General features: G+C 40.9%; 1 protein-coding gene across 2 annotated transcripts in view; it reads right to left on the reverse strand.

Annotated features, from left to right (window-relative positions):
• hpda (4-hydroxyphenylpyruvate dioxygenase a) overlaps nucleotides 1-18,366 on the reverse strand; it is a 35,748-nt gene extending 17,382 nt beyond the window's left edge. Inside the window, exons 1-5 of one of the 2 annotated variants that reach the window (XM_043718664.2) lie at nucleotides 18,219-18,366; nucleotides 13,765-13,791; nucleotides 13,593-13,655; nucleotides 8,393-8,497; nucleotides 6,371-6,413 (exon numbers count right to left, since the gene is read on the reverse strand). In XM_043718664.2, coding sequence (XP_043574599.1) covers nucleotides 6,371-6,413; nucleotides 8,393-8,497; nucleotides 13,593-13,655; nucleotides 13,765-13,791; nucleotides 18,219-18,221 — 241 coding nt within the window. In that variant the 5' untranslated portion in view covers nucleotides 18,222-18,366. Of the gene's footprint in view, nucleotides 1-6,370; nucleotides 6,414-8,392; nucleotides 8,498-13,592; nucleotides 13,656-13,764; nucleotides 13,792-16,203; nucleotides 16,691-18,218 lie in introns of those variants that run through there. The other variant, XM_043718663.2, reaches the window with a different exon arrangement.
• Nucleotides 18,367-20,076: the final 1,710 nt, after the last annotated feature.

The raw sequence follows: 20,076 nt of genomic DNA on the forward strand, positions 1-20,076 counted from the left end.
AGCTCAGAGCAAAACAAGAAGCAGAATAACAAACATAGCCAGAAAGTTACAGGTGTGGACTCAGCAGTCCAGTCATGGAGACAGTAAAGCCAGAATGGATTGAGTAGCCCAGACACAGGCCAAGCAGTTCAGTTACAGACTCAGCAGTGTCCATCAAAGATTGGTAGAATAGAATTTGAGAATGGTTACACCTTCAGACCATCCTGCCTGGGCTAGCTGTGTGAGAAGAGCTCACTCATTCACATATTCCATCTTTTTCCCTCCAGTGCTTCAGACCTTTTCCCCTCATTACCAATTCTCTAAGGAAGCCTCAGTTGAATCTGCCTCCATCCTAATTTCAGGCAGTTCATTCCAGATGTGAAACTACTCAGTCTAACAAATGCTACCAACTTAAACTTTGAATTTGGATCATTTTGTCAATGGCAAGTTTCTCCCAATTGACTCTGTCCAGACCCTTCATGGTTTCTTCTGTCAAATCCCTTCTGAATCGCTTCCAAGAAGAATTCTGCAAACTTCTACAATATCCACCTTACTGTAGTTCCTCATCCTTGGAACCATTTCCCTAAATTTATTGTGCACCCTCTATTGTATTCATATCCTTCCCAAAAGATGCTCAGAATTGGACACAATATTCCAGTTGAGACAAAATCAGTATTTTATGTGGAACCTACATCAAAGACATGTACTCAATAGTGTCGATGTGGAACACATAGACCAAGCAGCACAGAGAAACTTCCGACAGGCAGGCACAGATGGAGTTGTGCAGGTAGAACACTTCCACCAGGAAAAAACATCTAGACACATCATCCTGTATTCCGGTTTGGATCATTATTGGAGAAGAGGGAGGAACACTCTTAAAGTAGAGCTTCTAAATTGGAAGACAGCCAATTTTAATGGGACCAGAGAGAATCTAATCAGGGTAGAATTGAACCATGTTTGACAGGAAAACATTTTAATGGAACGCTGGATGATCTTTAAGGAGGAGATGTTTCAGTAAGAGTTAGTTACATTCCAACAAGAGGGAAAGGTTAGGCAAACCAGAGCTAAAGTTCCATTTATGATGAAGTGAGTTTTTTTCATTATATTTTCTATCTAACTGTAGGGCAAATGAATTCTTCAAGTGAGATCCAGGTCAACTACCAGGTTGGGGAAAAAAGTGAAGAGGAATTAAGACTGGCAAAGGGAGAACACGAGAATAAAGTAGTGGTTAACATAAAACAGAGTGCCAATATCTTCTCCTGGTATATAAGTAGTAGTAAGAGGTAGAGTGGGGCCTGTTAGAGTAAACATGGTGATATAGGTTTAGAGATGCAGGACAGGACTAGAAGTTTAATTTGTGCTTTCCATTACTGTTCACTGAGGAAGAGGATGCTGAAAAAAATCATTACAAGGGGAAATGGTAAAAGTAGTGGATAGGGTGAAAATTGAAAAGATGTATTGAAAAGGCTGGATTTGGCTTGATAAATCAGTTTGCATTTTAGATTGTGAAAGGAATTGGAGAGGTGACAGCCAAAGGAGTTGTCATAGTCTTCCAAAGTTCCCTTTGTACAAGGAGGTCATGAAAGGGTGGTCAAGGATTTGAAAGTGGCAAATATGACACACTTGTTCAAGGAAGTGTGGAAAGACACTGATGGCTAATCAGTGGTGAGGTGCAATGTTTTACAATCAAGAATCAAGACAAAATTTAACAGACTTTGGACTGATTTGAATTAATGAAGGAGAACCAGAATGGATTTGTAAAAGACATATTGTGTTTAAACTAATTGAATTGTTTAAGAAGTAACAATTGTTGAAGGGAATGCAATGGATACTATCTAGATATTTAGGAAAACATTTAACCAAATACCACATTAAAACAGGACAGTCTATGCAACTTGGATAAAAAAAAACATTTGCTTAAAACAGCAAGGTGTGGCGAATGAACATTTCTGAGAATGGTAAACAGTGAGGTTCCCCAATGGTCACTGCCAGGACCATTGGGGTTTTTTTGAGCTAGAGATATGTAAATAATTTGGACTTTGGGATGCAGAGTAAAATTTCAAAATTTGCCAACGATACAGCGGAGACATGGAAAACAGTAAAGATAATACTCATCAACTTACTCCCAGTGCTACGAGCTAGCGAGGGCAGGAATAGGAGGAGAGAGCAGATGAATGCATGGCTGAGGAGCTGGTGTATGGGAGAAGAATTCACATTTTTGGATCATTGGAATCTCTTTTGGGGTAGAAGTGACCTGTACAAGAAGGACGGATTGCACCTAAATTGTAAGGGGACTAATATACTGGCAGGGAAATTTGCTAGAGCTGCTCGGGAGGATTTAAACCAGGGAGATAGTGAGGAAAGAGATCAATCTGAGACTGGTACAGTTGAGAACAGAAGCAAGTCAAACAAACAGTCAGGGCAGGCAGGGACAAGGTAGGACTAATAAATTAAACTGCATTTATTTCAATGCAAGGGGCCTAACAGGGAAGGCAGATGAACTCAGGGCATGGTTAGGAACATGGGACTGGGATATCGTAGCAATTACAGAAACATGGCTCAGGGATGGGCAGGACTGGCAGCTTAATGTTCCAGGATACAAATGCTAAAGGAAGGATAGAAAGGGAGGCAAGGGAGGAGTGGGAGTGGCATTTTAGATAAGGGATAGCATTACAGCTGTGCTGATTGAAGATATTCCTGGAAATACATCCAGGGAAGTTATTTGGGTGGAACTGAGAAATAAGAAAGGGATGATCACCTTACTGGGATTGTATTTTAGACCCCCTACTAGTCAGAGGGAAATTGAGAAATAAACTTGTAAGGAGATCTGAGCTATCTGTAAGAATAATAGGGTGGTTATGATAGGGGATTTTAAATTTTCAAACATAGACTGGGACTGCCATAGTGTTAAGGGTTTTGATGGAGAGGAATTTGTTAAGTGTGTACAAGACAATTTTCTGATTCTGTATGTGGATGTACCTACTAGAGAAGGTGCAAAACTTGACCTACTCTTGGGAAATAAGGCAGGGCAGGTGACTGAGGTGTCAGTGGGGGAGCACTTTGGGGCCAGCAACCATAATTCTATTAGATTTAAAATAATGATGGAAAAGGATAGACCACCAAGACCTTTCAAAAGCTGATTGGGGGCAGATGTTCACAGGTAAAGGGACGGCTGGAAAATAGGAAACCTTCAGAAATGAGATAACGAGAATCCAGAGAAAGTATATTCCTGTCAGGGTGAAAGGGAAGGCGGGTAGATATAGGGAATGCTGGATGACTAAAGAAATTGAGGGTTTGGTTAAGAATAAAAAAGGAAGCATATGTAAGGTATAGACAGGATAGATCAAGTGAATCCTTAGAAGAGTATAAAGAAAGTAGGAGTATACTGAAGAGAGAAATCAGGAGAGCAAAAAGAGGACATGGGATAGCTTTGGCAAATAGGATTAAGGAGAATCCAAAGAGTTTTTACAAATACATTAAGGACAAAAGAGTAACTAGGGAGAGAATAGGGCCCCTCAAAGATCAGCAAGGCGGCCTATGTGTGGAGCTGCAGAAAATGCGGGAGATAATAAACGAGTATTTTGCATCAGTATTTACTGTGGAAAAGGATATGGAAGATATAGACTGTAGGGAAATAGATGGTGATATCTTGCAAAATGTCCATATTACAGAGGAGGAAGTGCTGGATGTCTTGAAACGGGTAAAGGTGGATAAATCCCCAGGACCTGATCAGGTGTACCCTAGAACTCTGTGGGAAGCTAGAGAAGTGATTGCTGGGCCTCTTGCTGAGATATTTGTATCATTGGTAATCACAGTTGAGGTGCCGGAAAACTGGAGGTTGGCAAACGTGGTGTCACTCTTAAAGAAGAGTAGTAAGGACAAGCCAGGGAACTATAGACCAGTGAGCCTGACGTCGGTGGTGGGCAAGTTGTTGGAGGGAATCCTGAGGGACAGGATGTACATGTATTTGGAAAGGCAAGGATTGATTAGGGACAGTCAACAAGGCTTTGTGCATGGGAAATCATGTCTCACAAACTTGATTGAGTTTTTTGAGGAAGTAACAAAGAGGATTGATGAAGGCAGAGTATTAGATGTGATCTATATTGACTTCGACAAGGTTCCCCACAGGAGACTGAATAGCAAGGTTAGATCTCATGGAATACAGGGAGAACTAGCCATTTGGATACAGAACTGGCTCAAAGGTAGAAGACAGCGGGTGGTGGTGGAGGGTTGTTTTTCAGACTGGAGGCCTGTGACCACTGGAGTGCTACAAGGATCGGTGCTGGGCCCTCTACTTTTTGTCATTTACATAAATGATTTGGATGCGAGCATAAGAGGTACAGTTAATAAGTTTGCAGATGACACCAAAATTGGAGGTGTAGTGGACAGCGAAGAGGGTTACCTCAATTACAATAGGATCTTGACCAGATGGACCATTCGGCTGATAAGTAGCAGATGGAGTTTAATTCAGATAAATGCGAGGTGCTGCATTTTGGGAAAGCAAATCTTAGCAGGACTCATACATTTAATGATAAGGTCCGAGGGAGTGTTGCTGAACAAAGAGACCTTGGAGTGCAGGTTCATAGCTCCTTGAAAGTGGAGTCACAGGTAGATAGGATAGTGAAGGCGGCGTTTGGTATGCTTTCCTTTATTGGTCAGAGTATTGAGTACAGGAGTTGGGAGATCATGTTGCGGCTGTACAGGACATTGCGTAGACCACTGTTGGAATATTGGTCTGCTTCCTATCGGAAAGATGTTATGAAACTTGAAAGGGTTCAGAAAAGATTTACAAGGATGTTGCCAGGGTTGGAGGATTTGAGCTACAGGGAGAGTCTGAACAGGCTGGGGCTGTTTTCCCTGGAGCGGCGGAGGCTGAGGGGTGACCTTATAGAGGTTTACAAAATGATGAGGGGCATGGATAGGGTAAATAGGCAAAGTCTTTTCCCTGGGGTGGGGGAGTCCAGAACTAGAGGGCATAGGTTTAGGGTGAGAGGGGAAAGATATAAAAGAGACCTAAGGGGCAACTTTTTCGCGCAGAGGGTGGTACGTGAATGGAATGAGCTGCCAGAGGAAGTGGTGGAGGCTTGTGCAATTGCAACATTTAAGAGGCATTTGAATGGGTATATGAATAGGAAGGGTTTGGAGAAATATGGGCCGGGTGCTGGCAGGTAGGATTTGATTGGATTGGGATATCTGGTCGGCATGGATGGGTTGGACCGAAGGGTCTGTTTCCATGCTGTACATCTCTATGACGCTATGACTCTAACTGCAACAGGAAATAGATAGATGAGCAGAATGGACAGATAATTGATAGATGATGTTTAAAGCAAAACGGTGTGAGTTGGTGCATTTTTGCACAATGGAGAGGCAAAGGCAATTCAGCCTCAATGACACAATTCTACAGAGTGTGCAGGAGCAGAAGATCTTGATCACAGATCTTTGGAAGTCACAGGTCATCGTGAGAGAGCAGTTATTAGAACATATGGGATCAGTTTGAAGTTCTTAAAAAGAGATACACAGAAGTTATGCTGAACCTATATGTTTATGTTAAGGCCACAACTAGAATGTCTGTTCTGCACGCTACATGCTTGCTAAAATCCAAAGGTGGTACACAGAAGATTATCACAATAGTTCCAAAGATGAGGGGCTTTATCTACAAGGTTAGATTGGAGAAACTAGGGTGGATCTCCTTGGAGCAAAGTGGATGAAGGGAAATTAGGGAGAAATGTAAAAAGATTGTGACTGTTTTAAATAACTTAGACAAAGAAAATCTGTTCACATTAGCAGATGGTACAAGGAGCAAACATACACAAAATTTACATTTTGGGAAAATGATATAAGAAAGAACATTTTTCTGCAGCAAAGTAGTTATGATAAGGAGCAAGCTGCCTGTAAGTATGATAGAAGTGGAGATGATCTGGGTCTCAAGGATAATGTTCAGTTCACGTGACTGCAGAAGAGGTTTCCTCTTGAATACAAACTATATCACGACTAACATTGTACTTTTACAAATCATACCCAAACATTAGCATTATACATCCAAAGGGAATACCCCAATTCACTAATATTGTGTCAACTTGTCTATATCTGAGCTTACCAAACAATGTACTCCAGTTATTCACCACTCTCTTACACTGGCTATACTCCAGCCCAAAAAGTTGATGAGCCAACTCAGGTATTACATCCTTGGGCTGTACCACATTTCACAGACACTTGTTTTGAATAGAATGTAACAGAGCAAAACAGCACTGAAATCAACAGGAAGCTAAATTATTTAATGATGGAAAGTTCAAGTCCTGCCTACAACATATTTAATAGCTCATTGAAGGAATCATTTAATGCACATAATTACCTATATTAACCCTGTTTTAATGCCACCCATACTACTCACCCTGATCACCAGGATTTAATGCTGACTGGAAAACAAAGAAAATCTGTTGAAAAAGAACACAGCATTAAGTTTAAAAACTCTGATCAGCAGAGAGGATGATAGAAACAACACTACAGAAGCACTGGGAGCTATTGCAGGCCACAGGATGTGACACAAGGGCTCATGCCATGTAATGCCTGTTGTCCTGAGGTTCCCAGCATCATAGATGTCAGTCTTCAACCAATTTGATTCAGTCCATGTCATAGCTCGAAATGGCTGAAGACACTAGATAGGAAATGAAGGCTGTGGGCCCTGACAACCTTCTGGCCACAGTGTTGAAGACATCTGCACCAGAACATGCTGCTCTCTGAGCCAAGTTGTTCCTGTATCACCATAACATTAGCAACCACCTGGCAATGCCCTGGTATGTCCTCTACACAAAAGGCAGAACAAATCTAACCCAGCCAGTTAATGCTCCATCGGTCTACTTGCAATGATGGACGATGTCATCAACAGCATTATCAAGCAGCACCCACTCAGCAACAACCTGCTCAGTGACACACTGTTTAGATTCTGCCATGGCCACTCAGCTCCTCACCTCATTACAGCATTAGTTCAAACATGGACAAAGAGCTAAACTCCAGAAGTGAGATGACAGTGACAGCCCTTAACACCAAAGCTGCATTTGACAGGAGCCTTAAAGTCACCAGCAATCAGATGGAAAATTCTCAGCTGGAGTCACACCTTGTATAAAGAAAAATGGTTATGTCTGGTGGAGATCAGTCAACTCAGTTCTGGGACATTGCTGTTGAAGTCTTCATGATAGTGTTCAAGGCCCAAATACCTTCACCATACTTCATCAATGTCTTTCCCTGCATCATGAGGTCAGTTGAGGGGATCTTGGCTGATGACTATAATAATACCCAGCCTTAGGCTGACAAGTGGCAATACCATTTGCACCACACAAATGGCAGGCACAGACATTCTCCAGCAAAACAGAATCTAACCATTTCCCTATGAACCTCAATGGCATCATTCATCATTGAATCCTCCACCATCAAAGCCATGGAGGGACCATGAACAGAAACTAAATTCAAACAGCCGTTGAAAAATTTTGACTCGGAAAGTGGTCCAGAGTCTAGGAATGCCTCAGCGATTAACTAGCCTCCTGACTCCCCACCATCTACAAGGTACAAGTCAGGAGTGTGACAGAATACTGTCCACTTGCCTGGATGAACACAGTTCTAACAACAATCAAGAAGTTTGACATTATCTAGGACAAAATGATCTACCTGATTAGCACCACATCTACAAATATTTCCTCTCCATTACTGATGCTCAGTAGCAGCAGTGGGTACCATCTTCATGATGCCAAGTGCAGAAATTCATCAAGGCCCCTTTGATTGCACTTTCCAAACCAACCACTATCTAGAAGGACAAGAGCAGCAGATACATGGGAACATCACCACCCAGTTCCCCTCCAAGCCACTCACCATCCTTCACTGTTGCTGGGTCAAAATCCTGCAATTCCCTCCCTAATGACATTGTGGGTCTACGTACACCAAATGGAGACAGCAGTTCAAACAGGCAGCTCACCAGCACCTTCTCCAGGGTTGGGCAATAAATGTTTGTTCAGCCAACAACATATGTAATCTATGAATGAATAACCAAAAAAAAAATCTTGTGTAAACAATACAGAGGTAAAATGCCAAGAATTTCAGACCACTCCACCCCTTCGATATTGGCCTTAGGAATAGTGCATGCCAGAGACATATAGGTGCAACAAGGCTAAGAGTACAGTGAAGGAATTATCCTTTTGATCTATTTCCTCATTTATACCAAATATAATAGTCATTCCCCAAAGCATTGAAATAGCCAACAGGATTGGCAACAAGACAGATACCTGCTAAATCTAAGTTCCACCATGTTCAGATGTTTCCCAATCCCTGGAACTAGCCCCTTTCCAACCCAGAATTTCAAAGCAAAATATTATGAATCAGGGTCAGCTTTTAATTATATCTTTCTCAGTGAGCTGGTCCTTACCTTATTCTGCCTAATGACATGTGATACCCTATCACGGTGCCCCGATTCCAGTCCTTTGTATGCCACAGACTCAAATCCAAATTTGTCGCAGTAATATGATGCAGCCTGCAGTGACAAATAAACACACACCATGTGACAGACAGTGGTTGAGCTTGATTGATTATTGTCAGTAAGCAGGTTGTATTGTAATGAAGGCCATTATTTACAAATTCTGAGTCTCATTCTTCTCCCCATTGCTCATAATGACTAGCACTATGAACACATATACAAAAATAAATTGCTTGCTCTTACTTTGCTGTTACGCTTGTTAACCACTCGAATGTGAACGTGGAAGGCATAATTAGTAAGTTTGGAGATGAGATGAAAATTGGTGGGATTGATAGTGAGGAGGATGGTCACATGCTACAATCTGCTATTAATTAGCTGCTGAATTGGGAAGAGTGATGGCAGATGGAATCCAATCCTGATAAATATGAGGTAATGCATTTTGGTATATCTAATAATGGAAGGATAGACACAATAAATAAAGGGATTTTGGTACACAAGTCCATAGATTCCTAGGGGTATTAGCACAGGTAGCCAGGGTGGTGAAGGGAAGCATACAGAATGCTTACCATTATTAGCTGGAGTGTAGTATATAGGAGCAAGGAAGTCTTGTTACAATGTTATAGAACATTGGTTAGGCCACCAGACTATCAAGAAGATGTAATTGCATTGAAGAGTGTGCTGAAAAGATTCACCAGATTGTTTTCTAGAATGAAAAGTCTCAGTTATAAGGGAAGACTGAGTAAGCTGGGTTTGTTTTCCTGGATAGTGGAGACTAAGGGGTGGATCTGATTGAGGGAATACAACATTGTGAGAGGCAAAGAGAGGGTAGCTCATAAAAAATCTCTTCCTCATTGCAGCTGTGTCTAAGATCAGTGGGCATATTTTAAGGTGAGGAGTAAGTGGTTTAGAGATAAGAGATCTGAAGATTTTTTCACCTAGAGGCTGGTAGATATATGGAGCAAGTACTCTCTCAATGTTTAATAAGCATCTGGATAAATATGTAAAATGCCAGGGCTTAGCAGGCCATTGGCCAAATGCAGGTAAGTACAACATGTGCTTTGGTGTTTGTTGGCTAGTGTAGACATGGTGGGCCATCTGTATGTATGCTGTATGACTCTAAACATTACATGGCTTAATGTCAGACTCAACCTCCCTGTTTTAGTCTATCACTTTACCTTGCTACACTTCACCTTTTAACCTTCATTACCACAAGAAGGTCAAAGGCAACGAGTACACAGTAAGTCATCATCCTAATTTGGGAATATATTGACAGGCCTTCATTATAGCTATGTTAACATCATTCCATCAGTACTGTGGGTGTACCTATCCCACATGGACTGCGATGGTTCTAAAAGAAGACTCACTACCATTTTCTCAACTATGAATCAACAATAAATGCTGACTTTGCTAGTTCTGTCTGTCTCCCATGAATGATTTTTTTAAAAAGTTTTTCTTTCACTGTACTGAACTTAATTCCAACTTCTGAATATATTGAACATGTGATAGTAGCCATACTGCTGGAGGACCATTGGCTTCTCCCTCATTAGAAGGAAATGACTACTTGTGAGTCTAACCTCCGGATCACCCAGCCTCTGGTGGTAAGAGGTGAGGTTGAGAAGATGGGATTGCCCTAGTGACCACACACAGGAACTGAACCCAGCTGTTGGAGTTGATCTGCATCACAAGCCAAAATAACTCTATCCCTATGAACATTTCATTGTAATGAATATTCCAGGAAATCTGGTCTTAAGTCTACCCCCTGCGATGCCAACAGTTTTTATGCTCTGTGAAATACTAATCTTCATAATCTTTAATTGTATTGCTGACCACCAACTCAAGTTGTAGAAAAGCTGTGTTGATTGAATGTAAACTGTTTTTCTCATCATCCAATCTAAACCTAGTGCTGCAATATGTCCTTGTGTCAAGTCACTGATGTCAATTTATTGGCTTTAATTTATACAAACTCTGTTGATCTGGATACAATTTGTGTTGCCCTCTTCCTTTATGCAAGTGAGAGGGTCAATAACAATTTATGACTGTAGATGTCAGAATTCTTTTAACAGGATGCTCATTGCATTTTGTAAAGTAACAATAACTTATAAAATGTCTAATAATGCAACTAAAAATTAAATAGAGAAGACATAGTTAAGAATTATTAAGTTTATGAGATGAGAGCTGATTGATGCTAATCAGGAGATAGTGAAAAGTCTGTGATTTCATGAGGAGAAATAGGTAAAACAGGGTTGAGAAACTGCACTATGATACAGGAGTTTCATAATAGAGTCAACTTCACTTCTGGGAGATGACAGTGGTGTTTGGCCATCACTATGCATCAAATATATGATAAAACCAAAAGTTCGTTATATACTCAAAGCTGACACATCACCGTGGTACAGAAGGAGAAAGGTAGCATTGTAGGATGTACGGTCTTCTAGATGAGATATTAATCTGATGCCTTGTCTATCTGATGGGGGTGGTAGGGGGAAGAAAATTCTGATACCTTGACCAACATTCGTCCCACAATCATTACCATCAAAATATGCTGAGAATCATTTATCACATTACTGTTGTGGCACCTTGTGCAAAAATAAGCTGATACATTTGTCTATCTAATAACTGTAATTATATTTCACTGACTACAAAACACTTCGGAATATTCGGAGGATATGAAAGATATTGTGTGGATACAGGTTAATTTTGATTGGGAATTAAATCATGTACTGTAAACGAAAGCCTTGCATATTGGGCAATGTTCATGATGTTGAAGAAATTGAGATTGCAGCAGGTTTGCAGTTGATGTTGCAATGTTGTGTGCTCGCTGACAAGTTGCACAGTGTACATTCTGTCTCTGATAAGCTTCTTGGTAAAAGAATGTCAGCACCCAGAAGGTGAATGAACTTCCATACTGAAACGGTCAGATTATCTCAGGTTCAGGACCCTATTGACCTTCTTTTCTGCACTATGTATGCATCATGACATAGGAGTTTCATAATGGAGTCGATTTCACTTCTGGGAGATGATTTCAAGACTGGGGGATATTTTTAAGGTGAGAGGAGAAAGATTTAAAAAGGATATGAAGGGGTAACCTTTTTACACAGAAGTGGTTCATGTGTGGAATGAACTCCGAGGGGAAGTTGTGGATGCAGATATAGTTACAATATTTAAAAGATATTTGAATAAATTCATGAACAAGAAAGGTTTGGAGGACGTGGACCAAGCACAGGCAGGTGGATTTTAATTTAGGATTATGGACAGCAATCACTGGTTGGTCCAAAGGGTCTGTTTCTGTGCTGTATGACTCTGTAATCAAGTGAGGTTTCTGAGAGAGGGCTGGATTGTCAGGCAGTAGGTAGTCATACTACCTGGTGTCCCAGGAATTTTAACTTTCCTGATGCCATTATTCTCCATTTTACCATAATAATATCTCACTTAAAAACCCAAACATCTTATCACATCGCCTGTCAATCCTGAATTAATCTGCTTTGTCTCCAAACTTTTCAAATCTTTGTCCATTATGTTCCTTTTCTGTTCTGTAGATTTTTTCAAATTAAGTATGAAAGGTAAAAGTAACAGAAAATGTGAAGAATCATTTAAAAGCCTATTGACATCTGAAATAGAGACAGGTTCACTTTTCACTAATTTGTTTCCTTCCTTGCAGGTCTTGACAGATTGATTATATGTTCCCGGTATTCATGTTATTCCTTTGCTATCTCTTGTAACCATGCATTCCTTACCATCATTCCAGAAACACCCTTTTCTACTTTCACCTCCCTTCTACTTTACTTTCCATCTTTACAAATCTCTTTAAAACTCACTTTTTGCTTCACAAACATTTTTTGTGATTCTCTACACTTTCCTTTTTTCACTAAACACCTTTTATTAGTTCCATAATTTTTGCTTTTCTTCAATTCAGATTTCATTCTAAGATCTTTAATTATCAGGTAGTGTTCTGAAGTTTGAAGTAGTCTGGTTTTACATTTTGTGAAAAAGCTGTGGAACTCAATAAGGTGGGAAGTTGCATATATTTTGTGTACATGCCTGTGGTGTGTGAAATGAGTTGTGTGGATATGCCTGGCAACAGATAAAATTGTGTCCAAATGCAATTGAATTAATCTCATATGTGCACCATGCTTATGATCATCCATTTTCATTTCTTTAACATTTTACGACTTCATCCCTGCCTGAAATTCATTTGCTAGAGAAGCTCTCATTCATGTCTTTTGTTTCCTTTTGCTAATGACAATTTAATACAATACTTTACATTCTACCTTTGGTAAGCTGAAAGTAATCCAAAACTGTGCTGCTCAATGTCCTGACACCACTAGTTGTTTTTATGCTCGTTGATTTACATTGTCACCTGACTAAACAATAATTGGATTTTAATATTCTCAACTGTTTTTAAATCCATCCAAAACCTTGCCTACTACTATCTCTATAATTGCCTTGAGTCCTACCATTTTGAGACAGGGGCTGTTGTGATATAATAGTAATGACCCTATCTCTGAGCCAGATGACCTGTGTTCAAGTCCTACCTGTTTCAGACGTGCATAATAACCTGACAGTGGCACAGTGGCTCAGTGGTTAGCGGTTAGCACTGCTGCCTCATAGCACCAGGGGCCTGGGTTCAATTCCAGCTTCATGCGACAGTGTGGAGTTTGCATGTTCTTCCCATGTCTGAGAGTTTCCACTGGGCACTCCGGGTTCCTCCCACAGACCCTCCCTCCTTCAGAGGGTCAGTGTAGACTTGATGGGTCAAATGGCCTGTTTCCACACTGTAGGGATTCTCTGATATTTGTGCTTTACTAATTCTGGCCACTTAAGTATTCTCAATTTTAACTGTACGTGGCAGCACCTTCAGTTTCCAACACTACAGTCTCTGGAATTCCCTCCCAAAATACTGTCTCTCCATTTCTCACTTTGTTCATATGAATGCTCCTTAATATCTAGCTCTTTCATCTTTTTTTGGAGCATATGCCCTTATATATTTAGGTGTTATATTTTGTTGTTTAAAGGTCTTGTGAAGCACCTTAGAATGTTTTATTATGTCAAACGTGCTACATAAATATAATCTGTTGTTGATTGCAGCTGTAGGTGTGCCTGGATGCTTCAATGTTGTAGCTGGGATAGAAATAAATCTTGCTACTCATTTTACCTGTTTAGCGTTTCCTACCCAGAACGTGGCATGGTGAAAGCTGACAAATCGACCTTTCTCCAGCTGCAACAGAAGAGTTTTGAATTATTCTGTTTGTCTTCGTGTCGGCAGAATACGGAAAAACAGAAAGCCAGCAAACTGTTTGAAGTTTTAAGTAGCAGATGTACCATACCTTCTCCCCTTTATCAGTGTAGGTCGTCTGAAAAAATTAAAATAAAATTGTTTTATTATATTATATGACAGTAAACAGTCTATTTATCATGATCTGGTACCTAGTTTGTCACAATATTACTGTCACCTTGTACAGTATTCTGTAATGGCCTTATCTGATTGACCAAACTCTAAATGTGAGCTTAAAATTCATAAAATCCCTACAGTGTGGAAGCAAGCCGTTCAGCCCATCGAATCCATATCAGCCATCCACACAGCATCCCACGCGATCCCTTCATCTCTGCATTTTCCATGGATGATCCACCAGGTCATTCAGCCCAACATGTCCACACCAATTCTTTGAAGAGCATCTGACCCAGACTCCACCCTCTGCCCTATCCCTGTAACCCCACAATTCCCATGGCTAATCCACCAAACCTACACATTCCTGGACACTATGAACAACTTAACACGGCCAATTCACAAAACCTGCACATGGAATCACAGAGATATGCAGCATGGAAACAGACCCTTCAGTCCAACCATGCATTACTCACCATCATTCCAGAAATACCCTTTTCTACTTTCACTTTTTTGCAAACATTCACTTTCCTTTCCTTCTTTACAAATCTCTTTAAAACTCACTTTTTGCTTGACAAACATTTTTTGTGATTCTCTACACTTTTCCTTTTTTCACTTAACACCTTTGATATTTTTTCATATTCACTCTCTTTTATTAGTTCCATCACTTTTGCTTTTCTTCAATTCAGATTTCATTCTAAGATTTTTAATTATCAGGTAGTGTTCTGAAGTTTGAAGTAGTCTGGTTTTTACATTTTGTGAAAAAGCTGTGGAACTCAATAAGGTGGGAAGTTGCATATATTTTGTGTACATGCCTGTGGTGTGTGAAATGAGTTGTGTGGATATGCCTGGCAACAGATAAAATTGTGTCCAAATGCAATTGAATTAATCTCATATGTGCACCATGCTTATGATCATCCATTTTCATTTCTTTAACATTTTACAACTTCATCCCTACCTGAAATTCATTTGCTAGAGAAGCTCTCATTCATGTCTTTTGTTTCCTTTTGCTAATGACAATTTAATACAATACTTTACATTCTACCTTTGGTAAGCTGAAAGTAATCCAAAACTGCGCTGCTCAATGTCCTGACACCACTGGTTGTTTTTATGCTCGTTGATTTACATTGTCACCTGACTAAACAATAATTGGATTTTAATATTCTCAACTGTTTTTAAATCCATCCAAAACCTTGCCTACTACTATCTCTATAATTGCCTTGAGTCCTACCATTTTGAGACAGGGGCTATTGTGATATAATGGTAATGTCCCTATCTCTGAGCCAGATGACCTGTGTTCAAGTCCTACCTGTTTCAGACGGGATAATAACATGAGGGCAACACAGTAGCTCATTGGTTGGAACTGCTGCCTCACAGCTGCAGGGACTTGTGTTCAATTCCAGCCTCAGGTGACTGTGTGGAGTTTGCACATTCCCCATGCCTGTGTGGGTTTCCCCAAGATGCTCCATCTTCCTCCCGCAGTCCATAGATATGCAGATGAGGTGGATTGGCCAAGGGAAATTGTCCAGGGTTATGTAGGCGAGGTGGGTTAGCCATGGGAAATGCAGGGTTACAGGGATAAGGTGGGATGTTCTTCAGAGGATCAGTGTAGACTTGGCCTGCTTCCATACTGTAGGGGTTCTATGATATTTGTGCTTCACTAATTCTGGCCACTTAGGTATTCTCAATTTTACCTGTAGGTGGCAGCACCTTCAGTTTCCTACAATACAATCTCTGGAATTTCCTCCCAAAACAGTCTCTACATTTCTCACTTCCTTTCATATGAATGCTCCTTAATACCATGCCAAACATAATCCCAAACCAAACTAGTCCCACATGCCTGCTCCTGTCTCATGTCCCTCCAAACCTTTTCTGTTCACCTATCCATCCGAATGTTTTTTAAACATTGTGACTGATAAAGGAAGCTGGAACACCTGGAGGAAACCCACACATACACAGGTAGAATGTGCAAACTCCACACAGTCACCCAAGGTTGGAATTGAACCCGGGTAACTGGCATTGTGAGGCAGCAGTGCTAACCACTGAGTTACCATGCTGCCGGCTGCTCTCATTTGAAGTCTAAGTTGTTGGTGATTTTATGCCAACATATCATTACCCTCCAACTTTAAAATCATTTTGTTCACATTTTCTGTTTGATATCCTTCAGTTTTATTCCTAACCCAACCATAACATTGAAGTATCCTAATCACAGAGATCACCTATGTGGAATACAGCCACAATATATGTTGCCACCTCCCCCACATTCTACTTGACCCATACAGAATACTTCCCACAAAGGTTAGTGCAGAACTTCTGTCACTGCCCAAAGACACTGTGGCATCATCAGACTGGGTGGAGCTCAATGTAACATGAACATTACCTCATTCAGAACCATTACGTTATGCATCAGTCTGCACAATGTTGGCCTTGGAAGATGCATGGTCTTCATTTTAACGCTTCTCACTTTCTGTATGCACATTTCTCAGTCTAATGAGCAATCCCTTCATTGGGTATCCCTTGTCACAAAGATGCCAATCCTCTAATGGCTATGGCAGACACAATATCTACAGATCCTGGGAGTACAAAGGATAGGGAGTGGACAGTTGTATGATACTTTGTCGATGATCACATACGAATTGGATGTTGCTGACATGATATATTTTCTGATTGACAGGAGGTTACCATGATGGAGCATTGATGACCTTTATCTCACTGAAGTGTGCGGAATCCAGCTGTACAGGTGAGGCTTCTGGATCTTCTGACGAACTGGTGTTATGGTAGCCTAAGTCATTTGTTCACCTAAACATTCACCTAAAGAAGACCTTTATATATTGGTCAGCTGAAGCTTGAGGTATGCCACAAAGGTCTCTGGTTCATTCCTGGAATTAATCCAAAGCATAGAAGTTCAAGGACACAGTCATCTTGAGGGCAATTGGCATAGAGTGACCACTGATGCAATTTGAACAAATCTCTCATTCAGCAGCTCACAAAGGGAGGAGAGGCCAATCTGCAAAGACAATGGTGATCTCACAATTGAAGGCAATGCACCCTTTCCCTGTAGCGACTCTGTGTGTGGGCTACTGTCTTCTCCAACACATTGATTTGTTATTTTCTGTCTTGCTCTGGGCATTGCAATAACAGCAGGTCTTTCACTTGCCTGAACCACATGGTGCTTTTGACTCTGGACAGTTGGCCTCCTCTAGCTCCTTTTTCTTCTTTTCCTCTGCACTGGGAGAGCCTCCTCCACAATGCACAGTCCCATGGGAACAGCAATCTCTGGGGGTCTCTGAGAATCCTCACTAGCCCTGTCTTGGGGTACCCTTCTTTCTCAATCTCCCCTTATTTGGAATGTCGATCTAACAATAGAGAAGGACTAAAGTCCACAGCCAGCCCAACACTGCCACGATCAACAGCAGCTTCTGCTGCTACCTGTACTGTTCAGTACTCTTCTATGTTCTATTTCCTGCTGAGAATCCACCCTTTCCCACCTGGTGTCGATCGGTCCCATGGTTTTTCCTGTGAGACTACCAGTCAATACCTCTTTAACAAATTCTGTCCACTAATTGCTTTATTTCAGATTAGTGAGCAGATTTCCAGTATCAGCTCCTGCATTGAGGAAGAAAGAAAGGCTTCTCCAGTAAAACCCCAGCCTGCTGCTCTCCTGTTTAATAGCTCCCTGCAACTACCACTCCGTGTGGAAACCCAACCAGATTGCTACCTTCACAGATTGGCAGGTTGTGATGGGGAGCATAACATCAAAAATCACACAACACCAAGTTATAGCCCTACACGTTTATTTGAAAATACTAGCTTTCAGAGTGTTTTTCCTTATGAAGGAGCAGCGCTCTGAAAGCCAGTGATTTCAAATAAACCAGTTGGACTATAATCTGGTGTTGTGATTTTTGAACCAGTCCAACACTGGCACCTCCACATCTTAGGGAGCACACTCAGTGTTGATAGTCTTCTAGTGGCTTATTAATAATTCTTGTCCTTTGAATTGGCTCAGACCACCCACTGAGGCCAATGGACAGATGAAGTGGCCTCTCTGACAATTTAGCACCTATTTTGGGATCTACTTCAAATCATAGCCAGTTTCTTTTTAAACAGAGATCTGTGGATCCTTTTGCCGCTTTCCCTTTGAACCTTTCTGTTTAGTTATAAATTAATCTCTGAGACACCGTCTTAAGAGAGAGAAATATATTCTGCCATAGAATAAATTAAACAAGACATGGGCAATGGCCATTTCCCTTAAGCTGATGAGATACAGTGTGAAATGACCGTACATTCATAAATATGCTGTTACAGTTCACCTCTGCCCTCTTTTCTATCATAATTGGCTGCAAAATCAATTCATTTAACAAGATTTGGATTGAATGTATCACAATGGCTACTCACCATGATGAAAAGTAGTTGATTGAGGCACCTCAGAGTAAAGAATAAAACATTAACTGCCTTAATCTTAAATAGGCAAAAATATTTAGCTGGAAAGCAAAGTTGCCTCTCATTGGCTACTGTGAATCCGCCCCTTGTTCCTCCCTAGATATCCAATACCAGAAGGAAAAACCCATTGAAACGTGAATGGTTTGTCCTGGTCTGACTCACTTAATGTACCTCAAAATTTAGCTCCCATACAACCTGCGTGTTCATTTTTGAGTATCATTGTATTGTCGCTGTTTTTTTCCAGTGATTGTGGCAGCAGATTGATGTTGCTGTTCACTTCTTCATAGGAGCCAAAAAAAGAACTGGTTCACAATACAGTCTCTGACTTACGGGTTAAAGGCTATGTTCACTGACAGCAATGCATCCGTGCTACACACAGCTCAAATATTTGTATATGTATTTAAACAGGTTCAGGTTTTCAAATGGGATGCAGAAAATGGGAGGGTTTCCACACTGAGTGGTAGTTGCAGGACAGACAGGGATGGGGAGCTATTAAACAGGAGAGTAGCAGGCTGGGGTTTTATTGGGCGCAGAGGAAGCCTTTCTTGTTCTATGTATGTTACTCATCAATCAGAAACACATCAATTGTTATGTATTGATTAAACTCTTGTTTTCATGTTGCGCAGGATCAAGAAGAGCATAAGCCACAAAAGCGTTGGTCCCTGGTCTCTGCTGATTTTCACTGTTACTTGCACTCTGGTTTACCCTCCCTCATTATTGAAGGATCTAGTGTGGCTTCTGTTCCTCACACATTCCCCTTTCACCCAGTAGAGTCGAGAGAATTAGGAAGTTAAAACTTGGACAATATGTCTGAACTTGTCAAATTGCACTTTGAGACATCATAACATCATGATTTCAAATCTTTATTTAATCCAGCACACCTTTTGTATACAGCTACAGTGGGTCTTGTAAATAGTGCATCCTGCTGAAACTGTGCATTGTTGCTGGAGGGGCCGTAAAGTTAGGGCTGAAGTAGGAAAAAGAGAGTGAGGGCTGTGTGTTGGGTGTAGGATGCATGCTGAGAAGATTGAGGATACAGGGTGTGTAGGAAAGGAGGGGTGGGCCCTATTTCCACATTCAGAGCCTTCACTCTCTGTTCCTGGTTCACCGCATTCCTCCCTGTCTCTCTTTCTCTCCCTCCTGCCACATTCCCCAGTCCCTCCTCCCATTTTCTGCATCCTATTTAAAAACCTGAACCTGTTTAAATACATATGCAAATATTTGAGCTGTGTGTAGCACTCATGCATTGCTGTCAGTGAACATAGCCTTTAACCCGTAAGTCAGAGACTGTATTATCTGTGAACCAGTTGTTTTGTGGCTCCTATGAAGAAGTGAAAGAACTCAAAACGAAATGATCAGAAACAAACGAAACACCTCATAAAATCCTGAGAAACGGGGCTACTAAACTGTACTTCCCAGCTTTTTTCCTCTCTATCAGTAACACCAAGTTTTTATCTATATTTGTATATAAGAGGGGTTTTTAAAAGGGATTGGAGTGTTAACGTGCAGAGTTAAATGTTAATAGTTCATAGTTGATTACCTTTAGTTAGAATCTATTTACTCGTAGTAAATAATTCTCGTTAAGTACAGAAACCTGGTCCAGGTTTTCTGTAAACTTGAGGCCATCAGACAGGTACACTGGCGACTTTGAGAAAATGCTTTAATTCTCTCATGCCTTTGGTCACAGTGGGGCTTAATGTCTCGTGTGTGACTCCAGTCAGGTGTAACAGCTGGAGTAATTCTCCATATTCCTCTTGTTCGGCCTGAGACTCTGACTGGCAAGAGCTGTAATCACTCTTTTTCTACTCTTGAA

This window comes from Chiloscyllium plagiosum, unplaced genomic scaffold (genome assembly GCF_037043375.1).
Source record: "Chiloscyllium plagiosum isolate Xiang-an unplaced genomic scaffold, Cpla_swu_hap1 HiC_scaffold_31, whole genome shotgun sequence".
Classification (NCBI taxonomy): domain Eukaryota; kingdom Metazoa; phylum Chordata; class Chondrichthyes; order Orectolobiformes; family Hemiscylliidae; genus Chiloscyllium; species Chiloscyllium plagiosum.